This window comes from Corvus moneduloides, chromosome 6 (assembly GCF_009650955.1).
Source record: "Corvus moneduloides isolate bCorMon1 chromosome 6, bCorMon1.pri, whole genome shotgun sequence".
In the NCBI taxonomy this organism is placed as follows: domain Eukaryota; kingdom Metazoa; phylum Chordata; class Aves; order Passeriformes; family Corvidae; genus Corvus; species Corvus moneduloides.
In genome coordinates, this window is record NC_045481.1 from 55,182,892 (window position 1) to 55,210,345 (window position 27,454).

The 27,454-nt window shown below is 40.8% G+C and overlaps 2 protein-coding genes and 1 long non-coding RNA gene across 4 annotated transcripts in view; 1 reads left to right on the forward strand and 2 right to left on the reverse strand.

The window, feature by feature from the left end:
• The window catches only part of PPFIBP2 (PPFIA binding protein 2), a 98,385-nt gene extending 93,898 nt beyond the window's left edge, over window positions 1–4,487 (reverse strand). The window contains exon 1 of the mRNA XM_032112946.1: window positions 4,396–4,487. The gene's annotated coding sequence lies outside the window, so the exon portion shown is untranslated. The remainder of the gene's footprint in view (window positions 1–4,395) is intronic.
• LOC116445866 lies at window positions 2–26,598 on the forward strand. Its single transcript, XR_004240911.1, has 2 exons — window positions 2–90; window positions 25,064–26,598. It is a non-coding gene; the product is annotated as an uncharacterized LOC116445866 (long non-coding RNA).
• On the reverse strand, window positions 14,444–22,739 carry OLFML1 (olfactomedin like 1). 2 transcript variants are annotated; one of them, XM_032112955.1, is made up of 3 exons: window positions 22,326–22,739; window positions 19,951–20,236; window positions 14,444–16,915 (listed from the first exon to the last, which is right to left on the reverse strand). In XM_032112955.1, exons 1-3 carry the CDS (start codon window positions 22,449–22,451, stop codon window positions 16,137–16,139), a joined length of 1,191 nt encoding a protein of 396 aa, XP_031968846.1. In that variant the 5' UTR covers window positions 22,452–22,739; the 3' UTR covers window positions 14,444–16,136. The 2 variants fall into 2 exon arrangements, with proteins under 2 accessions (XP_031968846.1, XP_031968845.1); XM_032112954.1 differs by having other exon boundaries at window positions 19,951–20,239; window positions 22,326–22,451.
• Window positions 26,599–27,454: the final 856 nt, after the last annotated feature.

Below are 27,454 nucleotides of genomic sequence, written 5' to 3' on the forward strand. Positions count from 1 at the left end.
AGAGCATTCCCCTCCCCCCAGTATTGCCTGAAGTAGAGCTGCTGAGCAAAACCATGTTGTTCTCAGAAGTGTTACCACGCGGATTTTTCGGTGCGTATTCCTACATCCCAGGGGCTTTCCAGGTTAACACAGACATCATATTATTGACTGAGAAAAACACTAACTACTCCAAAGATTTAAAAATCAGGTATTTCTATACTTCAAGCACTACTTAAAGTAGAATTAAAGTCTTGCCTACTTTAATTCTACTAGTAAAATAACAGCATAGGACGTTTATATTGTTACAACTATTTCATATCACCCCCCCTGTTGACTACTGCTTAGAAATCAGCCTCTAATGCTCTGTTTATGACTGCAAACAATCCCTTGCAAAAAAACTTGGAGGAAGACTCCAAGTACACAAACATTAAACAAAACCACATTCATGAAGCGTAGGTTTTTCTTTAGTCTCTAGAGATTCCAGGATCACTCGTAGCAATCCGAAAAGTGCTGCGGGATTTGGTCATTGGGAGTTCGCTGGTCACTTGGGGTGCCTGGCTGAGCAGAAATCTGATAAGGGGTTTCTGTTGACCAAAGGGGTCACCTGTGCTGTACGGGCAGAGCTCTTTCACAGCAGCACTGAGTGCTTCTGATGATGTCAGTTTTCTATGGAGCTGGCTAAACAAAAGTAACTACTTAGCAGAAAGTGAGATAAAGAGATTCCAGACACATACGCAATGTAATTAACACACACTTTTCACTCTTTGTGGAGTGGTTACATTTCAACCACCACAGTTTGCTGTCTTCCTCTGTGATGATGCTGTCTTTCACCTAAAGAGTTTAAGTATTAATACACACTTTTTTAATGTAATTTTGTGACTTATAACACTTCTCCTCAGTTTTGGAATCTCTTTTTGCCTAGAGTAAGCTTCCAGTGTATTTGGGGTATTAAAACTTGTTCCCTATTACCAGCTGAGCCGCTCTCTGACCTTGGGAAGAATTATATATTACTCCAGTTTTGCTTTAAACTTGCACGTAACACCAAGGCTATGAATCACATGCCAGATATTCCAGATAAAGATTGGGACCTCACATACAAAGCAGACATGCCCAAAGTGGGAGAGGGAGAAAACGGGAAGTGAAGTAGAATGCCTTTGAAACATCTCTGAACATGCTAAAGAATAATTTAAACTGGCAAGAATCCATTGGCTGTGTATTAATTCGGCTTTTGAATGTTTCTTGTGTTTTCTCTCAGCTTTGAGGTAGTCATCTTAAATAGGTCACGTAGAGGAGTGGTGCAAATAACAGTGGTTGATACCATTTTCATCTTTCATAATACTGATACCAGAAATTATTGTGCAGCACTGCTTGTTGAGTATCGTTAAACCATTTGGGAAAGAGTCAGTGGAATTTGCAACAGTTTGGGCAAAGCTCGGACTCTTTTCAACACTTAGTTGAAAACAGCCCTCCTTTTTCCCAACTCACTGGAGGTCTAGGACAGGTGTTTGGACAACTTTGCACATGATGGCAGCAGCCGCCGGGACCTCATTTACTCTGTTATGGCTGTGTAGGGTTGTTGCCTCCTGTCTTGTTTATTCCTGACCTGGAATTGCCAGGCCCCTGCTGGTACATGCTGTTCTCCAGTGTCAGGCAGTGCACGGGAAGGCGAGCATGGCCTTGCCCCGGTGCTGTGCACGGGAAGGGCCTGGAATGGAGAGGCTCTGCAATTACTGCCACTCCCTTGGGAAGCGCAGGCAGGAGCGGAGGGAGGCTGAGCACAGAGCACAAGCCCCTGTCTGTTCATGGGTCATGATTTTACAGCCCTGTTTCTCTACTGTTTGACATAACACTACTGCACCACCAGAAAGCAGAGAGAATCCTAATTCTGGGCTCCCTTTAGCCTGTTGGTCCTGTCTATCCTGTTTAATATCATTGTAATAAGTGAGTTAATTCTGCACCTCTCTCAGCGTAGCGGGTTCCAGGGGCACTCCCTCAGCTGTCCTGGCCTCCTGGCTAATTACCATTCCAGAAGTGCCCCCTTCAATGAGAGTGGTTTGTGTCTTAGCTGCAGTGGTGCAGACCCATGACTGTCACAAAGCTGGCATTGTGTTAAGTCTTTGCCTCTCTTATGTAACAATGGAGTTTATTCAGGGAGAGCAGAATCATCCTTCTTGGAAAAGACCTATGAGAAGTTAGGAGCCCCAAAGCAGAGCACTGCTGGACATGCCTTTACTGGCCATCCTTGATCATCATTTCTTCCAATCTCAAAAGACATAGTTATCTGTGACATCCCACATGTGAGATCCCACTGTTTATCCTAATGAGATATAATCATCAGGGTTTATTTTTATGTTGCTAAAACTTACTGAGAACTGACCAAGTTTCTCTTCCTCAGTGTCACAGTCACATTATGGGTCACTTTGACAGTGCTGGGAGGCCCTGGGTTTTAGTTCAGGCCAGATTTCTGATCCTGCAAGTGTGCCTGAATGGTGCTCAGGCTTGTGCATCCAGGGGTTCTTTCCTTGTACTGCTTGCCCCTTTGCTGGATTGTGCAGAAAAGTGGCAAAATGGATCATAGTCCCTGAAGGGCAAGGGCCAACGCAGACTCTTAGGTGAAGGCTCTAAATGGCTCCCTGGATAGAAACTCGTGGTTCTAAGGCAGGAAAAAGAACTTGTGCTTTGATACATCAATTTGCAGTATGGTCCAAATTGCTGTTATATTTGCTGAGAGGTTTTTATGAAGCTGTAATTTTCCTGTTTATAAAGGAGAGTAAATTAGCTGCAACTAAAGTAGTCTAAAATTCAGTCCCAACCACTTGGATATTTTAGTATCAATTTGCTCAAGAATTCCCAGAAGATCTCACATCCTTCTTTATCAAATCTTTACTCCAAGACTACAACAAAGGTTTGTCACAGTATGGTTTCATTGCTCCCCCCAAATCACAGTCCTCATAGACTGCAGGCTGTGAAACACCAGCATTAACACAGCAAATAAACATTGTGGTGCAGGACTGTGAAAGCTGCAATACTGTGTAATCTCTTGTTTTTGAAAAAACGTGACCCACTGGAATGCTCAGGGATTTTCTTTCATGTAGCCTGTCTTATCTTTAGCAGAGATTTGTAGCCAGCCATGTCACCAGTTTCCAGTAAGGTGCACAACCTTCTCTTGCCCTTTGAAAACTTTTTTTAACCTAACTTGTATGCTCTTTTTTTCTTTTCTTTTTCTTTTTTTTTTTTAAGTGGTTAAGATATGCCTGTGGTTTATTTTATTTGGCACAATTAATTTGAGACATTCAAGTTGAGAGTTTGAATAAAGATGTTTTGCCTCTACATAAAAGTAGAAATTCTGAATTTAGAAAATAGAAAATTGAGAAATAGAAAATTGAGATTTTGCAGGATAGCTACAGCTACTTGATACAAAAACAGAACTTTTTTTTTTTTCCCCCCCGTCATAATTTAGCAGACTATCTGATATAAAGGTCTTCTTACTAGGACAGATGTAATACACTTAAAAAAAATTCCTTAATATGTAGATAGTTTTGCCAGAGAGAATTGTACTTGTTGAACGGTATTGCATTTTTTCCCCCAATCTTTTTATTCCAGAAGCTTTCATTGACACATGCAGTCCTTGAAAAAGCCTTTCAGGAACGTATCGTGACTTTCGTTCAGCATTTTAAAAGACCCTTAAACAAGCCATTGATGTGGCCTCTTGCTGTAATAGGAATCGCACCTGAGACAGGTGGAGCTGCCCAAATTTTGGTGGAGCTGGTACAAGGACTTGGCGCCATCTCGTGTTCAGCTTTTAAATCACACGCGAGTCACCCTGCGAGTTTTTGGGATGGAGCGTTCTCGGCTCCCACGTAAACCCAGCCTCCCCGTGCTGAGGCATTTTATAAATTCTGGGGTTAGCAAGCGTGCCTTAGTAAATGAAGAGCTGACGGGGGCAGCTGCAGTCTTTTCAGGCGGGCACAGCTGTTTATAACATCTGCATTTGCTCTCACTGTCAGGCAAAGGCCTTCTCATTGCAGCTTGGGAAATACAGAGTTTATTCTGTGTGCTGCTGCGTGTATTTGTGTAGAGAACTCGGTCCTAGATAAGCTGGTATTCCACCTCCTTCCGTGAGGCAGTGTTGAGTCAGGGGATTTGTTTCAGTCACAACATTGGGGGATTTGACAAACGTCTAAATTTGTTGCAGGGAAAAAAAAAACATGCTAGAAAGTCTTGTGAGCTACATAGGGGGCTATTAAGCTGTTTCTTGACTGAAAAGTACCTATTGTCATGTTATCTCTTCAAGAAATCTTCCAGCCAGAATACTTTTTTAAAGGTATTTCTTATTTTTAAAAATACACGCAAGATCCTGTACCTTCAAACATTAGGAGAGCCCAGAACAGCAGGAAAACTCCAAGCCCAGCTTACCTGCAAGCTTTGAGGCAGGAGGCAAGCTGGGCCTCTGTATGCTCTTTGTCCCAGATGATGTCCTTGATTATTTCTGTGGGTGAGGGTGATGGCTGCTGTCACACAGCCCTTTTCCTCGCAGCCATACATGCAGATGCAGTAAATCATGCCTTCACTTTTGGTTCGGAGGCAGAGCTGGGGCAGCTCCGGCCGATGCCCTTTGGTGCTGTGATCGAGCCTGATGGAACAGAACAGCCTGCGCTGGCTCAGCTGCAGCAATGAGCTGTGCCGTGCGACTTGTCCCAGCTCTCAGGCAGGGAAGATTAGCCTAAGCCACTTCCATCTAACCCTGACATTAGGCAGAGCAGACAAGGTCAGCTCCTGTGACTCAGCTGATAGGCAGGAGCTCGGTCACACGCCGGAGCTCTGGGTTTGTTTACTGGTCAGCTCTGCTTTGGTGTTTTCTGCTCTTTGCTAAGATGTGATTTCACAGGGGATGAATAGTGCTTTCTGTGGAGATTAAGGTGTGGGCTGGTGTTCAGTTGTGTAACTGAGTCTCTGCTGATTTACATCTGTGAGAAATGAGACAACTCTTAAATAAAAAAATTAATTTATTGAAAACAGAAAAATTGAAAAATTACAGAAATTAGAAAAATATAAAAATTTGGGATCCTATGGCTTGGTAGATGGTATGCCCCAGGACTGCAGGGATTTGAGATCTTCTGGCTGAGACAGCACTAGACCTCAGGTAGAGAAAAAGAACTTAAAGTTCTGGGCTGACTTTTAGCTGGTCCAAAAGTCAGGAAAAAAAATTACTAAAGGCTCCTTAAAGGGAGTAAGGCTTTTAAATGCCCAGCACCAACATCTACCACAGCTAGCCTGCAGAGAGAAAGAGGGACCGCCTCTCTGCCTTGTTGTTTTTATAGTGTCTTTGCTCCACCCCCCAGTCCGCCCACAGCCCGCCCCTTCGGTTTAAAGTGATTGGTGCTTTCCCTTTGATAGATCATCTCCGTCCATCAATGGCTCATCGTTGTCAGAGGGGTGGTATCAGTTGAGATAAGGGAGCTGAAGTGCCTTCATTAAAATTCAGGTTGCCGTAGAGCTTGCCTGCAGAGTAATGTCTGTTGGGGCTAAAAATAGCTGCTGGCTGTTAGAACTGGGGTTTTTGGCCTTGGAACCAAGATGCAAGTAAAAACACCTAAAAAAAGTATTGCAATACATCCAACACATCTTAAAACACTTGTAAAAGTATACAGTAAACACAGGAAAGGTAGCTCTTATGGTGTACAGGTGGTTTGAAGTCTGAAAAGGGAGCAAGTTGGTGATTTTTAACTGGAGAATTTTTAACTGGGAAGGGTGCAACTCTCTTAATAAACTACTTTGAACAATTAAAAACACTGATAATGGAACTTGATTTTTGTACCTAGGCTGATGGGTTAATTTTAAGATTCAATTAAAAAAATATTTATCTCAAAATTAATTAATTAAAGCACTTAATATGCAAAGACCAAGCACAAATAGGGATTTCATGTATGACACATCTTAAAATTGTCTTAAGTGTCAGTCTGAGAGCAGTCATTAAGGGCTATTGCAGAAAAAATTCCGCTGAAAACCTCAGCCCCAAGCCCCAAGCCAACAAGAGAAAAAGCAGCAGTTGCCTATCTCTAGTTCTTGCCTTGAACCCAGTAGCTGATAACCTACATGGGTGTAGCAGAGCTTGCATGGCCTGGAAATTGTGAGTAATTGACCCTGATTGACAAATCAGTGGGAATTCCTGGATTTACAGGTTCCCTGGGGACATGTGACCTGGTTTTGCACAGTACAGGTTTCCTGTCAAAAAACCCTTCTCGACTCTTTCTGTAATCTGCATTTTAGCCGTTTCCCCGTTTCCTTTGTTCCTCTCTCTACCTTCAGAGATAAACTTGGTGTTTTTCTGAGACTTGATCTAACACCTAAGACCTGTTTTTTATCCAACAGGCTGCAGGTTTTCAGCAGTTCTTCCCTCTTAGAGTTTGCTTCTTTGGGTTTTTTTCTTTAAGTCTAAAGGGTCTCTTCTCTCTGCCCTGCCTTTGAGCTGTAAACATGTTTTGTAGATGACTGTCCATATCCTGGTCACTACACTTTCATCACAGTTTAGAAATAACCAGGAAAATGGCTCCTGATATTTTTAGTTTTTTAAAATTAACTAGCATAGAAACTGGACTACAACTAGGGAGTAGAACCTATAAAGCCTTCATGCACATTTTACCACCTTGGGCCTGGAGCTGGTGGGAAACCAAGTTAATTCCAGCACAAGCTCTCTCAGAAGGGTTGTGTTTAGCTTGATCTCAGTGCCACAGCTGCAGGAGTTTTCTTTGACTGAGAACACCTGTGTTTCACTGCCAATGACCTCCGAATCCTCTTGTGATTTCACGTTGATTGCAGCCATGTAAGCCTCTAAATAAACTTGTCTCTGTTTGAAAACTCTGAAACTTTGCTTCTGTGCTTTGCTATACTTTCTGTTAATTCAAATAAAACCAGAATTAGTCATAGAAAAAGATATTTATGATCACTGTAAGTTTTTACATTTGGGCAGTTAGCAAGCCTTTTCAGGTAATTTGCAGTTTAATTTTCTTTGCACAGGTCTAATCTTAAATTCAAGATATATTTGTTATTGTGTGTTATCACAATGCATATTTTATTCTTTGTAGCTTCTTAATGTACTCTGTCTTTGACTTGTAATATTAATAAATAATTAAGGGATTCTATCTCCCACAAAATTCTCTCTGGACAGGAAATAATTATGGTCAGTCATCTTTATTGTGGTTCTGATATTTGTTTTAGTAGCTCTCCTCTTGATATGGAACTAGATTTTTTCCCATACTTATAATCACCCTTATTTTCTTCCTAGTATGAATTTATGTCCAGCCAAAAGAAGTCCCTCAGTATCAAAAACTTGCTGGTATGATAATGGCTGTATTTCTGTCGTAACTATAGATTTAGACAGTGACTTTCTGCTCCAGATCTGAGTTGTGGCTCATGAATTCAGCCTCAGATATGTTTCAATTTTTGCTATTGTGAATGATTTTTGTCTGCTGTTAAGATCTTAAGATTTCTTCTGCGATTTTTAGCTGAAATATTTAGGAAGATGTTCACTTTTTCCAGGCTCCTTTAAAAATCTCCTTTGTTCTTCAAGCTTAGTGCATCATTTATGGTGAACCTAAACCACTGACTTTACCCAGTGCAGTTGTACACAGATGAAATATTTGTTTCCCTGAAGTAATGGAATGAGTAAGGACAGGAATTCAGCTTCTGCTTTGCTTGTGCATTGTCAGATATCAGGATCCTCTGTCTATGTACATACCACATTCCTTTTAAAAGTATTCATATCTTGTTTATGAGCATTCCTTGCTGTTTTTCTGGTCAGTCAGTCATGTGATGTTTTATTTCCTCACCAAATAGCCCAACAAATTCTTTTAGTTTGGACACAAACAGGGGTGAAATGAAAAGCGATGTTTATGAGTACTGATATTTACAATGTTGAAGTTAATTTGATGTTGTGAGTCGAATCAGACAATGTTAACATAAATACTTCACCACAAAGTTTGCTTGTGGACATCACAAGCAGCACCTTCCTTGCCCTCTGGCTCCATTAGAGGGAGTCAGCAAAATCATATCTAGTAAGAAAACTGCAACTTAATTTTGCCAGCTGGATTTCGGTGCTGTGCTCTGACTGATAAATCTATGGAGGTTTACATTGCAGAAGGTGGGTGGGGGAAACTCAAAAGTTTTCCTGTAAAAAAAATTAGATCTCTTTGGTTTTTCAAGCGTCAAAACATAAACACAAATGTATATAACCATTGCCAACATATTTTGAATTGCTTGGGTAGAAAAAAATTTAATCTTCATACTTACTGGTTAGTGAAACAAACATTGCTTTAAGTAAAAACTCGATAAGGAAAAGATTTATTCTAAGTGTATATTTGAAGTTCTGGGCCCCTCACTACAGGAGGGACTCTGAGGTGTTGGAGTGAGTCCAGAGACGGGCAGTGGAGCTGGAGAAGGGTCTGGAGAGTCCTGTGAGGAGCAGCTGAGGGGGCTGGGGGCATTTAGCCTGGAAAAGAGAACACTCAGGGAGATCTTACTGCTCTCTACAATTGCCTGACAGGAGGCTGTAGCCAGGTGCGGATTGGCCTCTTCTCCCAGGTGACCAGCAAAAGGAGAAGAGGAAACCACCTCAAGTTGCACCTGGGGAGGTTCAGGTCAAATATTAGGAAAAATTTCTTCACTGAAAGAGTGGGTAAGCATTGGAAGGGGCTGCCCAGGGAAGTGGTGGAGTCACCATCCCTGGAGGTGATCAAAGAAGGAGTAGAGCTGGCACTTAGTGCTGTGGTTTAGTTGGCATGGCAGTGTTTGGCCAAAGGTCAGACTTTATGACCTTGGAGGTCTCTTCCAGCCTTAATGATTCTATGATTTTATACCCTCATTAGTTACTAACCTTAACTTACATATTTCTTTGAAATTTAATAAGAAGCTATTTGTTTACAAGACTGACCAGGAATGTAGTGGTAACAAATATGCAATGAGAATGGAAATATGTTCTTTTTCTTATGATACCAATGCCATGGGGGAAAAAGAGGATTCAGGGTAGCCTGGAGGTTGTTTCAGTTTGTTTGCATGCAAGTTCTTTAAACTTAGAGCAGACATTTTGACTTTACTGCTGTCATTAATCCTGCAAATTTATGTTTGCATTTTATGGCCAAACAATTGAATAGGAAATGCATTTTTTCTGGATGTGCTCACTAGCTCTCAAAATGGGGGAATAAACACACAATTCATAGCATTCAGCAAAATTATTTTTTTTTCTAAAAAGATTGCTGAAATAGAACTTTTTTAGAGATCCTCGGAGGAGGTTATGTTTTCCACTGTGATCTTCAGAGGTGATTGCCTCTGGGACTGAAATATCTGATTTTAGATAGTTTCCTCATGTTTTGGGATCTGTATAAAGAAGAGCTCAGGTTTTGTACCTTTTTTTGCCAAAGCTGTTTTTAGCAGCTGTACATGTGGCACTGGAGAGCTGGCATTAAAGCAGGATGTAGCTTGCAGACACATTAAAATCACTTTTGGAAAAATGCGCTGTGAGCATAAAGCCAAAGTAAATCTTTGTAGCTCTCCTAAGCCATCCGTCTGCGTGGAACAGAGATTGATTTCAAATTGAGAATGGGCACAGGAAATTATGTTGACACTTTATCTTCTAATCCTCAGCTGAAGAAAATGGACAGTGATAATGCCAGTACTATAAGACTGGGCCTTTAAAAGAAAAAGCAGTTGGTCATATGCATTGTTTAAACTAAATATCTTGATGAAGCACATGTTGTTTAAATAAAATAGTCTGAAAAATCTATATTTTAAAACCCCACAAAAGCACTTAATTCTGTCTGGATATTTGTTAATGATTACAGATAGTTTCAGGAATTATATGGGAAGTACAAAATATAAGATCAGTCCTGCTCCCAAAAATACTATATAGAGGATTACTTATAAAAAATTATTTGGATAATAGATAAATATATAAGAAGTTCATGATCTAACTAATTGTATTAGCAATTAGTGTTCACATGTTGGATTCTTTCCTTTTCCAGTTAATTAAGAATAAGAAAATTATGACTAACTTTGAGGTCACAGAACAATCTAGTGTAATAATCCTCTATCAAAATCACCTTTACTTGGACATCCTAATGAAAATATTATTTCTAACCTCATGTATCACAAACAAGGGCAAAGAGAATTTGGAATTATAAAATGCTCCATTATTCAATGGTTTTATGCCAATCATATTTCAAGGCAAATGAATGCACCATCACACAGAGTGTCCCATGTACAAATACAGAAAGGTTGGTCTAGTTGAGTGATTTTTGTCAGTTTTGGAGCTTCTCCAGTTTCCAGGAGGGGCACAGATTCCTAGTGAGGAAATAGACACTTGATAATAAGTCCATTTTTCTCAGTTAACGTCCCAGGATGGCTCAGACTGTGCCCCAGAGACCAGTCCCCGTCTCTGCAGGTAACTGCTGTGTGATCAATCCCCTGCCAAAATGCAAGGTTGCTCCAACAAATATTGTTCCTGACAGTGGAAATTGTTAGTCCTCTGTCACTGGAAATTTCTGAGGTAAAAAGGTCTGTGCCAAGGCTCCGTAGCCTTGTAGTCAGAGAATTGTCTGACATCTAACCTGACTGCAGTTTGAATTATTTCTGTCCATTGGTGATACGGGGAGCAGATTCTTCTCCTCTGCTTTGCAATATTACAGTATTTGCTTTTACATATTTGAAGCTTGGGGTGCTAATTGTGAAAGTCATTCCTGCCTAAGCATAGTTCTTACTGCCCTTACTGAATTATCTCCCATTTTTTTCTGACCATTTTTCAGATTAATTTTGGTAGAAATGAGTAGGCCAAAATTGAATCTTCAACAAAAACTGGACGTGATGGTTCGATTGCAAGGATCCAAGGCAGCAAATAATGGAGTTTCTGTTTGGTCTGTGTTCATTGGAGATCCCACTGTCCTCTTCATGACTGAGGGGAATATACCTCAGTGAGTACCAAGTCTTTGAGCTCGCAGTTTAAAGGAAAATTACAGCTTGAAAATGCCTCCTGATCTGGTAAAGTCAGGAATGACAGCACAGCTTTGTATGGCTATGGCTGTGTTTTGAATTCAAATGAGTGTTACAGGTAAAAACAACCATGTTTTTCCCTACCCAAGGCCAGAAATTACCTACACAGAGTATGGAGGTTATTTAACATGGGTGGAGTTTTCTTTACAGGCAGATGTAGTCCCAACACATTCTACAGTGGGTATTTCCCAAAAGTTCTGGATTTTTCAGCATTAGTTTTCAGATTAGTTGGATGAAGATAATACTGGGAAATAGAAAACCAGGTCAGAGTCTACTAGGAAGTCTCAAAAATCAGCCACCTCAGAAGTATTTACTTTTTGAGATACTTTTAAAGGTTTATAAAATAAAACATTTTCCACAGATATTTTTTTTCCTTGTCCTCCTACTCTGAAGAAACAGTTTGAAAAGCCAAAAGAAAAGCCCCAGTCCTGTATTCATGGACTAGGGACTGACTCACTGGATGGCATCAGTCCCATGGAGAAGTCAGCCCTAAATAAGAAGGAGAAGCAGGTGGTCATCTGCAATAAATATGACAATTGCATAGGGAGCAGTTAAGGGTTTTTTTTTATTTACCTTTTCCACATAAAGGTTTTACTTGTTAAAAATTATTTTAAGAAGGGATTTAAAATAACAAGGGTTTTTGAAATATTTTGCAATAATAAATTCCAAGACAAATTAAAGTCATGGTTTATGCTGTCAGCATGAACAGCAGGAAAGAAGACTGATCAATATCCAGATATCACCAACAGAAAGGTGATTAGACACTGGAAGGGGCTGCCCAGGGAGGTGCTGGAGTCACCATCCCTGGAGGTGTCTAAGGAAGGACTGGACGTGGCACTCAGTGCCATGGTCTGGCTGACACCGTGGTGTCCAGTCAAAGTTTGGTCTCCATGATCTCAGAGGTCTTTTCCAACTTTACTGTAGATTCTGGGATTCTGTACATTCCCTTTTCTGGGCTCAGGGCATGATATGGTGGCAGTGTAATAAAACGTTATTTTCTCACATGCAATGCAAACCCATGAAAAATTCAAACCACTTAAAAAGCCACAGATCCTGATTTCTGCCTTCAGGAGGAGCCATTTCTTTGGTATTAGGAGAGCTGTGTTTTATTGGTTTTGGTTCTGCAGTTTCTTTACTGAGCTTCCATGCACGTCTCTGCAGCCGTGTCTTGCCACTGGGTGGGAGACAGCACAGGGGGAAAAACATGGGCTGTGACAGAGCAGGGTGACAGCAGGCAGGCAACAGTTGCATTTTTTAGTGATAAACCCATCTGTAAGAAACATGTCGTGTGTGTTTTTCTGATATGGTGGCTGCTTGTATGAATGCTAAAAGGGGCTCTCACCCTCCAGATCCAGTCAGGTAGGAATGAAGAAGAAAAAGAGGTAGGAATATTATTTTCTGATAAACAAGCTTGTCTTTGATGGGCACTGTAAAAATAAACCTAGTTAAACTGGCATGATTTACACCATGCTCCTAGCATCAAACTCTGCTCTACTGGTAAATTGCTTTTAGCAATTGCAGATCCTTGGCATCCACAAAATCCAAATAAGAAAGCACACAGTCGTCAGAAAGCTTAAATTCATCACACGGGTGTCAGTAAGCCAGAGAAAGCTGAAAACCTTTCTGTCTATGATAATTCTGATTGCTTCAAGTGCAAACAGGACATAATCGTTGTAGATTACTCTGCCCCGAGAAACCTTTCTGCAGAAGAGATGGCAGAAAGAATGGAGGGCATGGAAAATGAGGAGCCTGCTATCACCATGGGAAGGGGCAGGCATGATTCAATGCAGGAAATGGCTGAGGTGAGTGTAGTATCAGTGAAGAGGTGAGGGACCTTCGTCACAGCCAAAGCACTGAGGAGGGCTGCTTTTGTTAGGAGGATGATGATCCTGCTGTCAGAGCAGAGGGCATTGAATTCCCCGCTGAGAGCTGCTGCAAAGCAAGACAGGCAGCCCCAGAGGAGGGGCTGAACGTGAAATAGCAAAAAGCCAGTGGTTCACATGAAATAAGCCCAGTGGTTCAGACGAAATGAGCACATGGAGAAAGTGTGGCATGAAAGGACTTGGATAACAAGGACAGTAATGGATGTTATCTAGATAGTGAAGCTAGAGGTCATAAACTTATTTGTGTTTTTTGTTCCTGATGAAGACTCGTCTGTGTTCGTCTCCTTGTACCAATTCCATTTCCATGGTAACAATCATATCATCTACCTGAACTGGAAGTCAATGCCTTCTTTCATGCAGTCTTGTCATGGCTAACTGCTGCCTCCTGACAGTCCTTTGTCCTTGCTTTTTGGAGACTGCTTTCTTGGAGCAGATTATTCTGTTCAGATATTTGTCATTCTTTCCTCTCTGTTTCTGAACAGACAGTCCTTATTTTTGCCCTTTGTCATCTGGGAGTTAACCAAATGTCTCTTCTGACAATCTCAAAAGTATCTGCTTGCGTGCTATCAGTTATGAAAATTAAATCAAAGCATATATATTTAAGAGATTACCAGGAAGCTGGAGGAGAATGCCTGCCATCTTTTTCTTACAAGAATATTAATTGATCAGCAGAGTAGACCATATTCACAGGCACGAGTCTCTCAACTGTGTTGCTGCTGCTGTAAACCCAAGTTGCCACTACAGTCCACAAAATTCGTATTCTACCCCAACCCACAGCCCATTTCCCAGCTTATTCCGTGATGCAGGACCAGTAGCCTCATCTATGTTGTGCTGCAGGAAGAGTGTGAGCAATACTGAAGTGTTGTAAGTTGCTCTTTGTCACAGCCAAGGTGAAATGTACGTGGTGAAACTCCCAGATGAGCGCAGGAATGGGACTGTACTTTGTGTTAGACAGCAACACTAAAATATCCATGGGGATTAAGAAAAACAAAAGCAGCTCAGAAGTTCATCTTAAGACTATAAAATAGAGCAAAAGTGAACCTCAGACTGAAAAGAGCTTCCCCCTCTCCCCGCCTCCAGGGCCCAAGAACTTTCCTCAGTGGCCTCCCACAAGCTCCTTGTGTGCTGCTGGCACAGTGGCTCAAAGGATGCCAGCTCCTGTCCTCCCCTCTCCCTTGGGGCTCCATGCAGAGGACATGGAATCTCCTCACGCTGCTGGGATGGAGCCAGGGGATGGGAAGCAGGGCCCACGCAGCATTTGACAGTGAGCAGTTCTTTTGTGGAGTGCTGGGAGCCCTTGTGCTTGATCCCTTTCCTGCTGCTGGGATGTCCGGGTGCTTCTCTCACTCTTGGGCTTTAATTCATTACAAATTTTGGATTTCCAGGGCAGCAAGGCCCAGTGAAGACCCTGCCTGAACTTTTGAGGATTGCACATTAGAATCTGTATATAGAATAGTGGCATAGGCTTCCTCCATTGCGTTGTATTGTGGCACAAAGCACATCTCAAGAACGCTTTTTCTAAAGAGCAGACTCGATCCATATTTACATCCAAAGACTTTATTTCTTAAATAAAGAAAATTACACATCCTTTCCAGTGAAAGTTCTCAAAGTGTTCCAAAGGTGGCTGATGCCATTTTGCATTTACATGTTTGTAATTTTACAGACGAGGAATAAATGGCCAAATACTGCCTTTAACTGGCGTTCACACAGGAAACCAGTGCCAGCCCACCTTCCTTCCAGCCTGAGGACGTCTTTAGCTGTGCATCCTATGTCTGCTGTAACACTGAAACAATGCTCTAGTCATCAAGCCTGCTTAGAATGAGATAGTTTCTTTTGCTAAAGGCAGAGTATCACTGTTGCAGCCCAGCAGTCTATACACTCTTAATTTTATTCTGGAACTCCTTTTCAAAATCATTCCCTGATGTCTGGCTCTTCTGTGGATGCTGTTTTTAAGCAGAACAACAGCTCTTTCAGTGTAATGAACAAAATGGGCTTTCTGTAGGAACAGCTGTGGATCACTTTTCAAGTACCATTATTTGTGGTTTTCCTGGGGGGATGTTTTTTGGTGTGTTTGTTTGTTTGTGTGTTTGCTGTTAGACAGAAATGCAGCTGTCATTAAAATAATTTTAAAAATATAGTCTGTACCTCTATTTCACACTAAAAGCCTTTTTTTTTTTAAACATTATTTAACATTTTAAAGATTATTTTTGAAACAAAATACCTGGAGTTTATCTGTGACTCACAAACCCAGGACTGAGCAGTGCCGTGCCCTCACCTGCACTCTTGTGCTCCTCTGAGCCACCTTTTCCAGGAGCTGGAGGATAGGCTGAGAAAGATTCTGCTATAATCAATGGAAGCGACTTGAAGCGTTGGGGAAAATGCCTCAAAAGTAGATGCTGAAAGAGAACTAATGAGAAAAACACCCAAAAGTGACATGTAAAAACCTTTAAAAGTAGTGTATGCTAGAGAACACTTCACCCAGAAACATTCCCTCTGGCACACAAACAGTGATGCATTCAAAAAATAGTGAGAAGTGACAACTTGAAGCTGATAAAGGTGAATATTTGGCTGCAGCTAATGTACTGGCAGGATCAACAGTGGTCTGTACAGCTACATGGATAAGAAATGTGGAATTTTCATGGAAATACTCTAGAAGTTCAATGATTAGGAGTAGCCTTGATGTGATGTATGAGAGTTTTATGTTAAGTATAAACCATGTTTGTGGACGTGTATATTCCTATGCTTTGTGGTAAGATAAACCTCTCCTGTTAAAACTTCTATCTAATTTCTCTGGAAGCATGTGATTTTATATTGCTTACTAGAAGGCTTTCTACAATGATCTTCAGATCTGTGAAGGTTGTCAGACTGTGTTTTGGACAGGAAGGATTTCTTATTTAATTTCCATGGCACTGGAGCAGAAAATACAGTTTCAATAGGCAGAGAACTTGTCAGAAATGGGTTATTCTTTTTTAAATTAACCTTAAAATTTAAGACTAATTTGTGTGTGTGAGGGGGTTGTACATGTGTGGTATTTAGTCATCGTGTAATTTATATTAATGAAATCTTCACATATTTTTTTTGGACATTAAGATTACTGTGGCAGGTAAGCCTTAAGTTATGCAAAAGAGATGAAAGTTGTAACAGATGGGAATAGTGTCATTTTAATACACATTAATGGCTATGTTGACCTGGGACTGGTGGCTTTAAAGTCTATTTAAGAAGCTGCTAAATATTCTAAACCTTTTGCTCTGTGTGAAGCTTGTAAATGATCTGGGATCCATCACCCCAGGCAAAGAGCTGCTTCTCCTTAGGATTGTAGTGTACGGTGGAATGGCTCCCCTGGCGTTTGGGGAAGTGCAGTCCTGGGTTCATGTAAGTATTTAGGGCATCCAAAACATCATAAATACACTGGATGCGGGAGGTGCCTCCAGAAGGAGAGTTGTAGACCACGTGGAGTGTGTTGCAGGCCATGAAAGCTGCCTCAGCATCCTTGCTGCTGCAGGGAGTGTCCCAGGAGTGCTCCACGGCCATGGTTACGTGGTTGATTTTGGTGATGACGATGTTTCCCCCAGTCTCTGGTTCTGCATGGAGTGCCCACAGCCCCTGCTCGTCAACAGCCAGGTCTATTTTTGTCTGTGGAGAGAGCTGGTAGGCAGGAATCCTTCCAGCCCCCGGCAGCAGCATTTGGTCAGCTACATTTCTTCTCTGGATATTGAATTTAATGATCTCATTTAAGGAGCCGTATCTGTGGTAGAAGAGGAAACCCTGATAGATGACGTGGCCAGTTCCTTCCCAGGGCAATGGCAAGGGGATTGTGCGAGCCTTCAGTGTGTGATTGTTTTCCATGAAAGTCATGATATTTGCAAATTCCAAAATCATATTATTTACAGAGCCACTTAATAAATAAATCTTTGTGTGCTTTTTGCCAGGATCTTTCATCCAAGAGCCATGCTTTCCTCCAGTCTTCTTAACTACCTTTAGGGACCTAATACCTGCAAGCACGTGGTCACAACCTGCAAGAAACACCCAAAGACAAAAAAAAAAATTAGAATATCTGTAAATTTTCTAGTTTCTTTTCTTTGAATTATTTAGTTTCTTTTAAATTCATCTTTAAGGCCAGAGTCAATAAATCAGTAAAGGTGTCAGCAGCGTGGCTATGGTAAATAGTGCTGAAAATAGTGTTATATGATATATAAACTATGTTATCTTCATCTATAGAGTGTTGGGTTCTGTTCTATTACACCAGTGTTATCCAAAAGGGGTTTGGATATTTGTGTGCCTGAGAGGAGACCAAGAGCACAGTTAGTGATTTTGTGATTATTCTTGGTGGTCCATTTACAGGGCTATAATTTTTACTTCAGAGAACTGACTTCTGGTTTAGATCAACGCAGTAAAAGAATCAAATTTATTTCTTGTTGGAGGCATATGAATTAAAATCCATTATCCTGATAGGCTACATGTATAGTATTTTTATTTCAGGACTGGTCTTATCCTCAGGTAGCCTCTTCTTATGCATTTATAGTATAAATAGAAATAAAAATAGATCAGCATAGCAGGAAGCCAAAACACTGGGCTATCTTCCCATCCCCTTTCCCAACACCTGCACACAAAGGAACTAGAACTAAATATAGATCACAAAACCAGGGATGTGCATGCACTAAGGCGGCTTTCAAAGAGCTGGTGTGATGTCTGCTATCAATTCCTGTGCCAGGAGCATGGCTGGTGAAACCACACAGCTGTTTACCTCACTATAGGTTAAAATTGGCATCAGCAGAGAGCAAGTCACAGCTTTGGCTTCATTACATTTTGTGTGCACTCTGCAGGGATGTCTCAGACCAGAGAGCACCAAGCCTGTGAGGACCCAGGCATTTAGACTCTAAGATCTTTATCAAGCAAGTTTTTCCTTTCTAGGAAAAACTATTGCAAAGCATATTAGCAAGCTCGTTTCCCAAAGGCACTCATAAATTACGAGGCGCAGCATTTGAAGTTTAAAGAATTGCTTTCAGTGGAGTGTGGCCATTTCAGTAAACAGGACAAACAAAGCTCTACGGCAGGAAGTTCTGGCAGCAGATGAAAGAGAGAAAGCAAAACCAGCCCCTTGTCTGGCCTGATATGAACCTACTGAAGTCATTGGCAAGATTCCAGTTGCCTGTAGAAAGCAATCTTTATGTCATTTGTGTGTGCTGATACCCTCTAATCAAAGCTGTTGGATATTGCTGCTACAGCATGGATTTTGTTTTTCCTGGGAGTTCTCACTCTGGAAGCACCTGCCCTGAGCAAGCCACAACAGCTTTCTCAAATCTAACATTTATTGATTAGATAGGTTAAAAAAAATTAAAGCTGCTGAATCAAAAACCCTAGGAAGCCTTAGCAGCATTTTCCTCTGCAGGGGAAATAACCAGATTATTGTCTGAAATCTGTGGACAGTGTCTCTCTTCTTCAGAGAAGATTTTTAACTCTCTTTGGTTTTTATAACAGCTTGGAGGAAGACTGAGAAATTCACAGTAAACAAAAATGAGCAGAAGACAATGTCATGTTTTCTACCCAAAGCAGGATGAGGTAGCAGCTACTGCATATAAAAGCAGTGATTCTGCTTGATTGTTGTCTTTGGTGCGAACTTGAGCCAAACCTAGTAACAAAGCTGGACTTAAAAAACCTCTTTTCCACTAGATTTTTGAAGTGACTCAGCAAAAACAATCACAGATTCTGGTTAAGACATGACAGCAGAGAAGCAGAGCTGCTATTTGCTAGAGTTGAGGGTCTTTCTACTTTTTCTAAGTGCTGTAAAATCTACACAGGGACTACTTTTGCCATTAAATTCAATGGGAAAAGCATCTGACTAGTAGTGACAGTAGAGATCAAATTGAAAATAAAGTTACTATGAATTGCTACAATAAAGTTAAATGTAATAATTTCCAGCAAAGGAAAATGGAAAGTAATTTTTCCCCCTCTGAAACTCTCAGAAAGATACAATTTTCAAAGTGCCCTAACTGCAGTCAATTTAAAAATCCCCGGTTTTTTTCCTCTCTGAAAAAAAGGCCTAATGTTCAAAAGTTCTCTAAATGGAAAGCAGAACTATTGATATTCAGAGCACTGAACTGTGGAGTACAAGGAGAGCTCAGAAGCAGAATAGGTGATTGCTTCTGTGAGCATCTGCCTTAATACTGATTTGCTAGAAAAGCTCGAGGAAGAAATTGTAAACTTATGTGTAAAATTAGTTCAGCCTGATTCTACTGAAGTCAGTGCAATTTTATAATTGATAATGCTAAAGTTCTTTCACCTGGCTTTTACAAAAATAACAGTTTATATTTCTTATTATTTATTTTTCATTTCTTACTACTGTGAAAAGAAAACAGACTGCCTCAAATATGTATATAATACATAATTTAGACACATACCTAAACTTTTCAAGGTAAAGATAATTATAAAATGTCATTTGTTTTAAAAAAATTATAGATTGTGCGTATATTCTTCCTACTGGGTACCATAACCCTTAATTTTCAAATCAGAACTGAGCTTTGCTTATGGACAAGCCTGTGTGCTCTCTTGATAAAGTAAAAGGAGGGGACAAGGAGAGGAAGGATGACAGAGCAGGACAGTAAAGCAGATGCAAACTGTAGAAGTGAATTAAGTATTTTTACTGACTCGTGAATTTTCTTTTGAGATTTTGACCCTGCCCAATCCAAAAAGCAAAGACCACCATTAGTTCCTTAGTACAGCTGCAGTACTCAGAAATGTGTTTTGCAAGAGCACAACCTCAGAGGATTTTACCTTACTTTATAATAAAAAGCAACTTCCAAAGAGATTAATTTCATATGCAGTAGAATTTCTGCAAAGTAAATGTTTGAACTGTATTTTTCTCCCTCCCTCTCCCATACCTTTTTTGCATATACATAATTTTTATAAATCTAGTATTTCCACAGCCCAATCCCCCTTGCAATTATCTGTGGTGTTCACAAAGCTGATGAAAATCTGGTATCCCTGTATGAGCATGGGGTAGGGGTCTAGCTTCTTCACACCAAAGTTCTGAAAAATAAACTGTTCTTACTTGCATTTAGCATGAGTTTAAGTCTCTTTTTTTCTTCTGCCTCTTCAAGCAGCTGCTGTTTCACCAGGTCTTCGTGGACTTCTATGCAAGCATTGGAATCTGTGACAGATCCAAAATAGTCAATGTCCCTCTGTGCGTGGTCAATCCTCGACAGCAAATTCTCTACTTCACTCTTAACCTCAGCCTTAGCAGTGCTCAGCCCTGCCAGGCGGGACAGCACCGTCTTGGAAAAGTCTCGGAATTCCTCCACGTATTCCAGCACGTCTTGGTTGCATTTCTCCAGCCTCTTCTTGGGTTAGAACATGGGAAGAAAATACATGGATAGATGTGGATATTCTGTGTATATTACAGCCTCAGTCATGATTACTTTAAAAACCACGCTGTTCCCCCCTTCCCAGTCCCCCTGCACCCATCTATTCCAACCCAATGGGCTGTTGCTGGTATCTGTGTGAGGAGAACCTCTGAGACTGGCACAGAATTCACAGGTCTGGACAAAACCCCATGTTTTTAACTTGACTTGGTTACTGACAGCCAGATACTTTGTTTTGCTGCCTAAAGAAGGAAAAGTGCTCTGGTGGAAGCAGCCAGAGATACTTAAAGGGTTCATGATCTCTGATGACTTGATTTCCAGAAACCTTTTGGCACCTTTCCTGTAGGACCACTGGTGAAGCAGTCTCAAAGAGTTTTCTGCAGGAAATCTATAGCCATGAGCATTTCACATTTTACACCTCTTCTGACCAAGGCAGAATCTAGTGTGGCTATTTTTCACCCATTTAAATGTGAAAATGAAAATACTGAAATGCTATATTTGAGGAAGTTTTGGGTTGTTTCTTTTTTTTTCTTTCTCAAGTCACTGGCTGTATTAAAAAAACCAACCCAAACCAACAACAACAACAAAAAAACCCCAACAAACAACAACAAAAAACCCCTAAAACCAAACTAAACCAAACAAAAAACCGAACAAAGAAAGCAAAAAAATTATTTCTTTACTCCTAAATTCAAATTATCAGTGCTTTCAAAGGTAAGTAATATGGTTTCTCTGCTGCAATGCAGCTGCTTCATAGGTGTCTTGAAAATAGTAGCCCAGCTGCCACTTGGGGAAGATGAGGAATGTGAGTGGATCTTTTAGCCCAGACACCCAATAGGTAGGTCTAACTGCTAGACTGGGTGTTCTGATTTGGTGCTTCATGCACAGATTCCAGGTGTTTTTTTTTAAGGTGGGAATATCTGAGTTTTCTGAATGAATGGTGTTCCATGTAAACCCGGTGGTTGTGGTTGGTTTGCTTTGTGAGCTGTAGTTTCTATGTGCTGCCTCCTCTCTCCCCCATTTATACAAGACTGTAAGTCCCCAGGAAGCTGCTTAATTACTTTCTACAAAACCTTTATTTAAAATGTTTTCAAGTGCTGTCTTCAGTATCTGCCTCACCCTTTGTCCTGTTCTTTGTTTTGTGCCCCTTGCACCAAATGCCACAGGTAGAGTTACCTCATTTTTAATGGTGCCAAAGGAATAGAAATTTCCAGGTGAAGTTACTCCTAGAGTGGCAGAGAAAATGTAGATCTCAGTCTACAAAATGGAAAGAGGATATCAGGCTAATCCTTCTGTTCCTTCTGTGTTGAGAAGATAAGACTAATGAGGGCTTTGTACAAAAAGGGACGTGAAATCAGGCGAGTTAGAGCTTCTCTAAAAGTCTGCCAGTGCAAGTCAGGAGCCAGGCACACGTCAATAATTTAAGATAAACAATATATGATTATAGCACACCAATACTGAAGAGATGTTTTGCAGTACTGGTTAACTTTTTACCGTAAAAGAAAAAGCCAGAACTGCTGCATTTATAGTAATTGAAAGGAATTCAAGGAATTGAAAGGACTGCATTTCAGTCTCCCAGATATTAAGGATTTATTCAAAGTGCAGATACACTTCTGATTTGCATAAATGCATCTTAAACTACCCTTTCAGGTAGGCATATCTGTACACAGGAAAAGCAACTGATAAATTCCTATCTCCTTGCTAATAAATACTTGACAGCATTTCTACTGGTTACAATATGTTTATACAATTCCTTAGGATGGACTGTGACAGTACTATTTAAGTTTTTGCATTTTTAGCTAAATTAACTGATGCCATAAAAAATACAAGTGAAAACAGAATAAAAACATAACATTATGAAGTTATATCCTGCAACAAATGATGTGGTAAGTAGGGACCATCATAGTTAAAGTTTTAGCAACAATTTTACTCATTCATTGGAAAAAGCTGGAAATTTACCCTCCTGATTTGGTACATCATACAGACTGTCCTGGGCTCAGAACACCCACACATTTTCAAGCCTCTTTGCAGTTAGGTAGAGCTGCAGAAGGATTCATCAGGCACATACCTCCAGAGACAGGAAACGTTGGTCAATGTAGCTCAGCAGGGCTGCATCCTGCATCAGGTACTGTGCTGCTCCCATGATGCTCATGAGGAATGGAATTAGCAAAAAGTGGACTTGCAAGACTACCATTGTACCAGAAAATTTTGAAGGAAAGTAGTGAATCAGTTCCGTGGGCAATCCCAAACGCCACCAGTCCAAGGTCAAATGCAATTTACTGTCATCTGATGTGGAAAAATAACACTAAAAATTACCAAAAAGTTAAAAATACTGTGGCTGAAAACATTAGAAGGACTTAAAATGGCTGTTGCATTTTATCATTAAGAAAGTAATGTTGTGGCAGAGGGACTGAATGTGTTTATTTCTAGGAGCCAGATGACTACTTCTCGGTTTGTGATTCTATGATCAATCCCAGATGTTCAGCACTGAGTCACATCGAGCCTGTAGGCCAAATTTTATTAAATACAAATAAAAGTAATTTACTTTCCCCTCCTTTCCCCTCCCATCTGCTTTCCCGTGTGACCAACCCTGCAGTATGTGCTCGGTGCAAGTCAGAGTGGATTCACAGTCGGTGGAACACAGGCCAGCCCTTCACAGGGGGGTCTGATGCTTAATGTCTGTGGCTGTAAAACTAACTAAAGCAATTGATTTCACTTCCACTATTCAGCCTATTTACAGCAGGACTGGAAACCATAGATAAAATTATTAAAAAAAAGTTCCTCCTCCTTTTTCTCTTGACAGTGCTTTTCCAGCTCCTTAACACAGCTCTGTGTCAGTTTAGTGGAGTCCGTGACAGAAATCTCCTTTTGGAATAATAGTTGTACTTGGTCTGACTTAAAAATTAATTATAATTAACTTACATGAGTCTACTGCATTTGAGGAAATTTGTATTTACTTAATTTCATCATTTCCCAGACTGAATGACTTGTTTGGAAAAAAATCATGGCCATGCTAACACTGTATTTGCCAGAAAAACCATGTGTTAGGAGCTTAGAAAGCTCCCTTTGTATCTGAAGCCAAACTGGACACCTCTGCTTCTCAGAATTCTCCACCTCTTCACTTTTTTCCCCCCCATTTTTCTTTTTTTTCCCTTTTTCTACAGTTTTTTTTCTCCGCACATTTACCGAGCTTTCTTTCTCTTTCTGACTGCCTCATGTGTAAGCATGTGAATGATTGCAGAATTCAAGAGTGTGTGTCACAGCAGGCAGATTTTTTCCTCCATGTGTTTGATTTTTGCATGGTAGCTGTGTGTGCTTTGCAGGCAAATTCCCCACGAGTGCACAGATGAGTATTCTGTATTTTAGCACTGCTCTACCCCAAGAGGTGCACACAATTTGCCAGCTCCTATTTACAGGCATGGCCAGTGATGCACAGAGAGGTTAATACTTGATTCTTCACTCCAGTGACATTTCACTTTACTCCAGAGCCCCTGCTTGAGGGGACAGAGAGCTTGCACTGAGAGCAGACACCTTAGGAAGTCTGTAGTCTTCCTTGATTCTGTCCTATGGAACATCTTGACATCGTGTGCTGTCTTCTTCTCCGCAAAATAATCAGCTGCAACACCGGGGAAGATCAACATAGGAAAAAACTCCCTTTTCTAACCTCCAAGGTGAACCTGGAATCCTTCAGAGCTGTTCTCTGAGTCTTGTATGTCTGTCACAGGTAACGACTGGGAGATGAAGTCTATGGAATTCAAAATTATAAACTTAACTTCAAGAAAGCATATTTAAAAGTCAAGATGTAGATATAGAATTAATTTCTTTCCTTCATCTTGAGACAGGGAAAGTTATCTAAAAGGTAAAATATCTTGAACCGCTGTACAGCCTGGATAAGCTTAAAGATGCTGTATATGGGGCTAGATTTTGGGAAGTTGCTCAATCATTTCTTAGAATCACCAGCAGCTGAAAGACCAGAAGCTTCCAAGGATTTCTGTTGATGAGGCATTCCCGTGCTTATTAAACCATGGTCTCATGGTAAATGGCAATGATGGTCCATGTCAAATGCACCATTCTGGGAAGGCATGGCACAGCATCTGGTTAAGTCCTGAGCTTTGTTGAGTTTTAAAATTTATTTTGCTTTGGTTGTTATGTACTTTCCACTTCTGTTCAGCCGAGATTTATACAGAAATGTGTTTTTTTCCAGCTACATACTATCTGTGTAACAAACAACCAAATAAATATCTATCTATTTGATGGTGATTTAAAGCAGGATTGCTCACATGCCTGGGAAGATATTCATCTCAGTGCAAAGGATATTACACACTAACAGAGCAGAAAGTTCATTCTTAACTCAAGGAACTCTTTTTCTTATGACCATTGCTCCCTTGATTTGAAAGACCTCTCAAAGGTCTGAAAGGAAATAAGTGTGTTAATGCAGGTGAATATGCCTTTTCACTGTTCTTGTCCTCTCTCTGGCTGGGATGTTACTCTTTTCTTGTCAATGCTGCTTCTTTGCTGCATTTATTCCACCTTTCTACCATTTGGTGTCTGTTTTGACAGCTGTTAGATATTTTCAAATGAAAAATAGGCATTTTCAGCTCCAACTGTGTTTGTGGTTTTGATTTCAGGTGCTTGATGGAGTTTTATGTGTTTTAAAAGCGATGTTGAAAGCAGTTCCGAGTGTATACTTGATTTGGGGGGAAAATGACATTTCTTTCAGATATTATTTCACTCATACGATTGCATTCTGTGTTTTGCTGTTTGGTTTTGGTTTTTTTATAAGTCAGTTTCTTTCTGTCATTTCAGGTGGTAAAACTAGAGAAGTGCCACAATAAATCAGGCTCTTTGCAGCAATTCTCAGCACTCTGTGGTGCCTGCAAAAAGTGTTACTGTCAAGGGGAACGTGTGTAAGCTCTAAGTTCACTTCAGAGAAACTCTTTTCTCCATCATTCTCACAATGGAGAAATCTCATCTCCTGAGATGGGGCCTCAGCCTGGAGACCTTGAGGTTGCTGTTCAAGGCCCTTCCCTGCCTTGTCTGAGATGAGCCTCTCTGATGTGTCACGGATCTCCAGCTCTTCCACATCACTGCCAGAGCTTCTTGTTCCAGCTCTCCCTCAGTTCTTCGCCCTCCAGTCCCACTCTGGTGTCTCAGTTCCTCACAGGAATCACAAGACGTTTTCCCTTCTGAGCTTTGGGAACATCCCTGACTCCCAGGCTCTCTCACCCTTCTTGTTTGGCTTTTCCTGAGACATGGACACTGTCCCGATGCTGTGCCCTATGTTATTACAGCCCTGAGAACAAGTGGGAAGTCCCCACTCCTGTCACTTACATCCGAGCAATGCATAGATACACCAGATTTTACTCCTGAAGTACACACTGGCTTGAAACAAAGTTAACTATGTTTTTCAGCTTTAATTAACCTCAGCATGCAAAGCAATAATAGATGAAAAAGAAACATCAGAGTCTGATTTAGAGCTTCTACCGATTTATACACACCTGCATCAGAGTAATTGCTGCTCAGCCTAATGTTTCAGTGATATCCCAGTGCTCGTGTGCTCATGTGGGTTATTTTTTGTGATTGCAATTTTGTTTAGTTTACAGCTGGCTATTTGGGTAGGTTTTGATGCTGGTGAGTCAGACTGATGTTTTATATTTATAAAATAGAGAGTATCATTGTCTACGTCTGTATTTTCTAATTTTGTTAAGACTTGTGTCCGCAGAACTTAGTTCCTTGTTATTACTGGCCACTAGTCCAGTGCTGAGATCTGTGAGGTTAGAAAAGACCTTTGTCAAAGTAGGAAATCAACACTTAATTCCTATTCTGCCACTGCCTTTTTCTTTTTAACCACGCTCCGTTTTATACCCTACAAAGTGACTCACATTTCTGTAAAAAAGACAAACATATGAAATCCAATTGAAGTCCTTACGTGGTGCTCGGCTGTAAAAGCAGTGTTGGGAGTGATACCAGTCAGGAATGCAGTGCACTGTGATAAGGAGGAGGTTTGGCAGAATTTTGGGATTCGGACAGAGGGCTCCACTAGGCGGCTCCCAAGCTCTGGGAACTGGAAGGCAAACTCGGCTGACACACACAGAATTCCAAAGCCGCTGAAGGAGATACAACACGCGGAGGGAAGTGTGGTTCGGATGGTGCAGAATGACAGCGAGCCAGACCAATGGACAGCTGCTTCCAGGCTTTAGGGACCCACTGCTGCAGTGCCGAGCTCGCCGTGTTTGGGGTCTGTGCCACCCGAAACAGGGAATGCCAGAGCTCCCTGGGATCGGCAGGAGCCCGGGATGTCCAGCACCTGCAGGAAAAATCTCATCAGGACTGGCTCTACAGATGAAACCATAAAGGCGAAATAAACCTGCATTTTATTTGTATAGATTTATAGTTGGAGTTAGCTGAGTTGTAGAATCATGGAATACTTTGTGTTGGAAGGGACCTTTAAAGCTCATCTAGTGAAATCCCCCTGCAACGAGCAGGGACATCCTCCACCAGAGCAGGTTGCTCAGAGCCCCATCCAACCTGGTCTTGAGTGTTTCCAGGGATGGGGCATCCACCACATCTCTGGTGCCAGTCTTACCTCACCCTCACTGTAAATAATTTCTATCCTATATCTGGTCTGAATCTACCCTCTTTTAATTTAAAACCATTGTCCCTTGTCCTCTTGCTACAGGCCCTAATAGAAAGCCTGTTCCCATCTTTTCTATAAGCCCCCTATAAGTACTAAAATAACCCAGAGAACTTCATCTGGACAGGGATCATGGAATAGTCTGACATAAAAATCAACCATGTGCAGTTATTTTGAATGGTCTGTTTGTCTGTTTGTTGCCAAACTCGGAATCACATATTCTGTTGATCAAAGACAATTCCTGGTAGCTTGAAACTTAAATTTGTACAAGCCTAAAACTAAACAAACTTTGAATTGCATAATTCAATATAAACCAGTATTAAAATTTTCACTGCTTTTGGCTTGTTTTCCAGTGTGGGATCCGCTCATGAATATTGTCACTAAAATTCGTTTTGCTTGAATGTTCATGTTCATTAAACCTATTCACAGGAGTGCAGTAGTCAAAATGACTTTGCTTTAAATTCAGAGTATTTACAGGAAATGATTATGACAATTGCCCAAGTAATTTCAGTTGAGAGGGCCTGTTGTGGTTTTTTGGTTATGTTTATTTTTGAAATAGGCCT

Excerpts from the sequence above, each read along its gene's own strand:
- OLFML1 (XM_032112954.1), bottom strand. The coding sequence starts at position 22,451 with ATGGTAGTCTTGCAAGTCCACTTTTTGCTAATTCCATTCCTCATGAGC. Across the intron at positions 20,240-22,325 it reads AACGTTTCCTGTCTCTGGAG|AAGAGGCTGGAGAAATGCAA; the intron begins GTATGTGCCTGA and ends TTCTAACCCAAG. Across the intron at positions 16,916-19,950 it reads TAAACTCATGCTAAATGCAA|GTTGTGACCACGTGCTTGCA; the intron begins GTAAGAACAGTT and ends TGTTTCTTGCAG.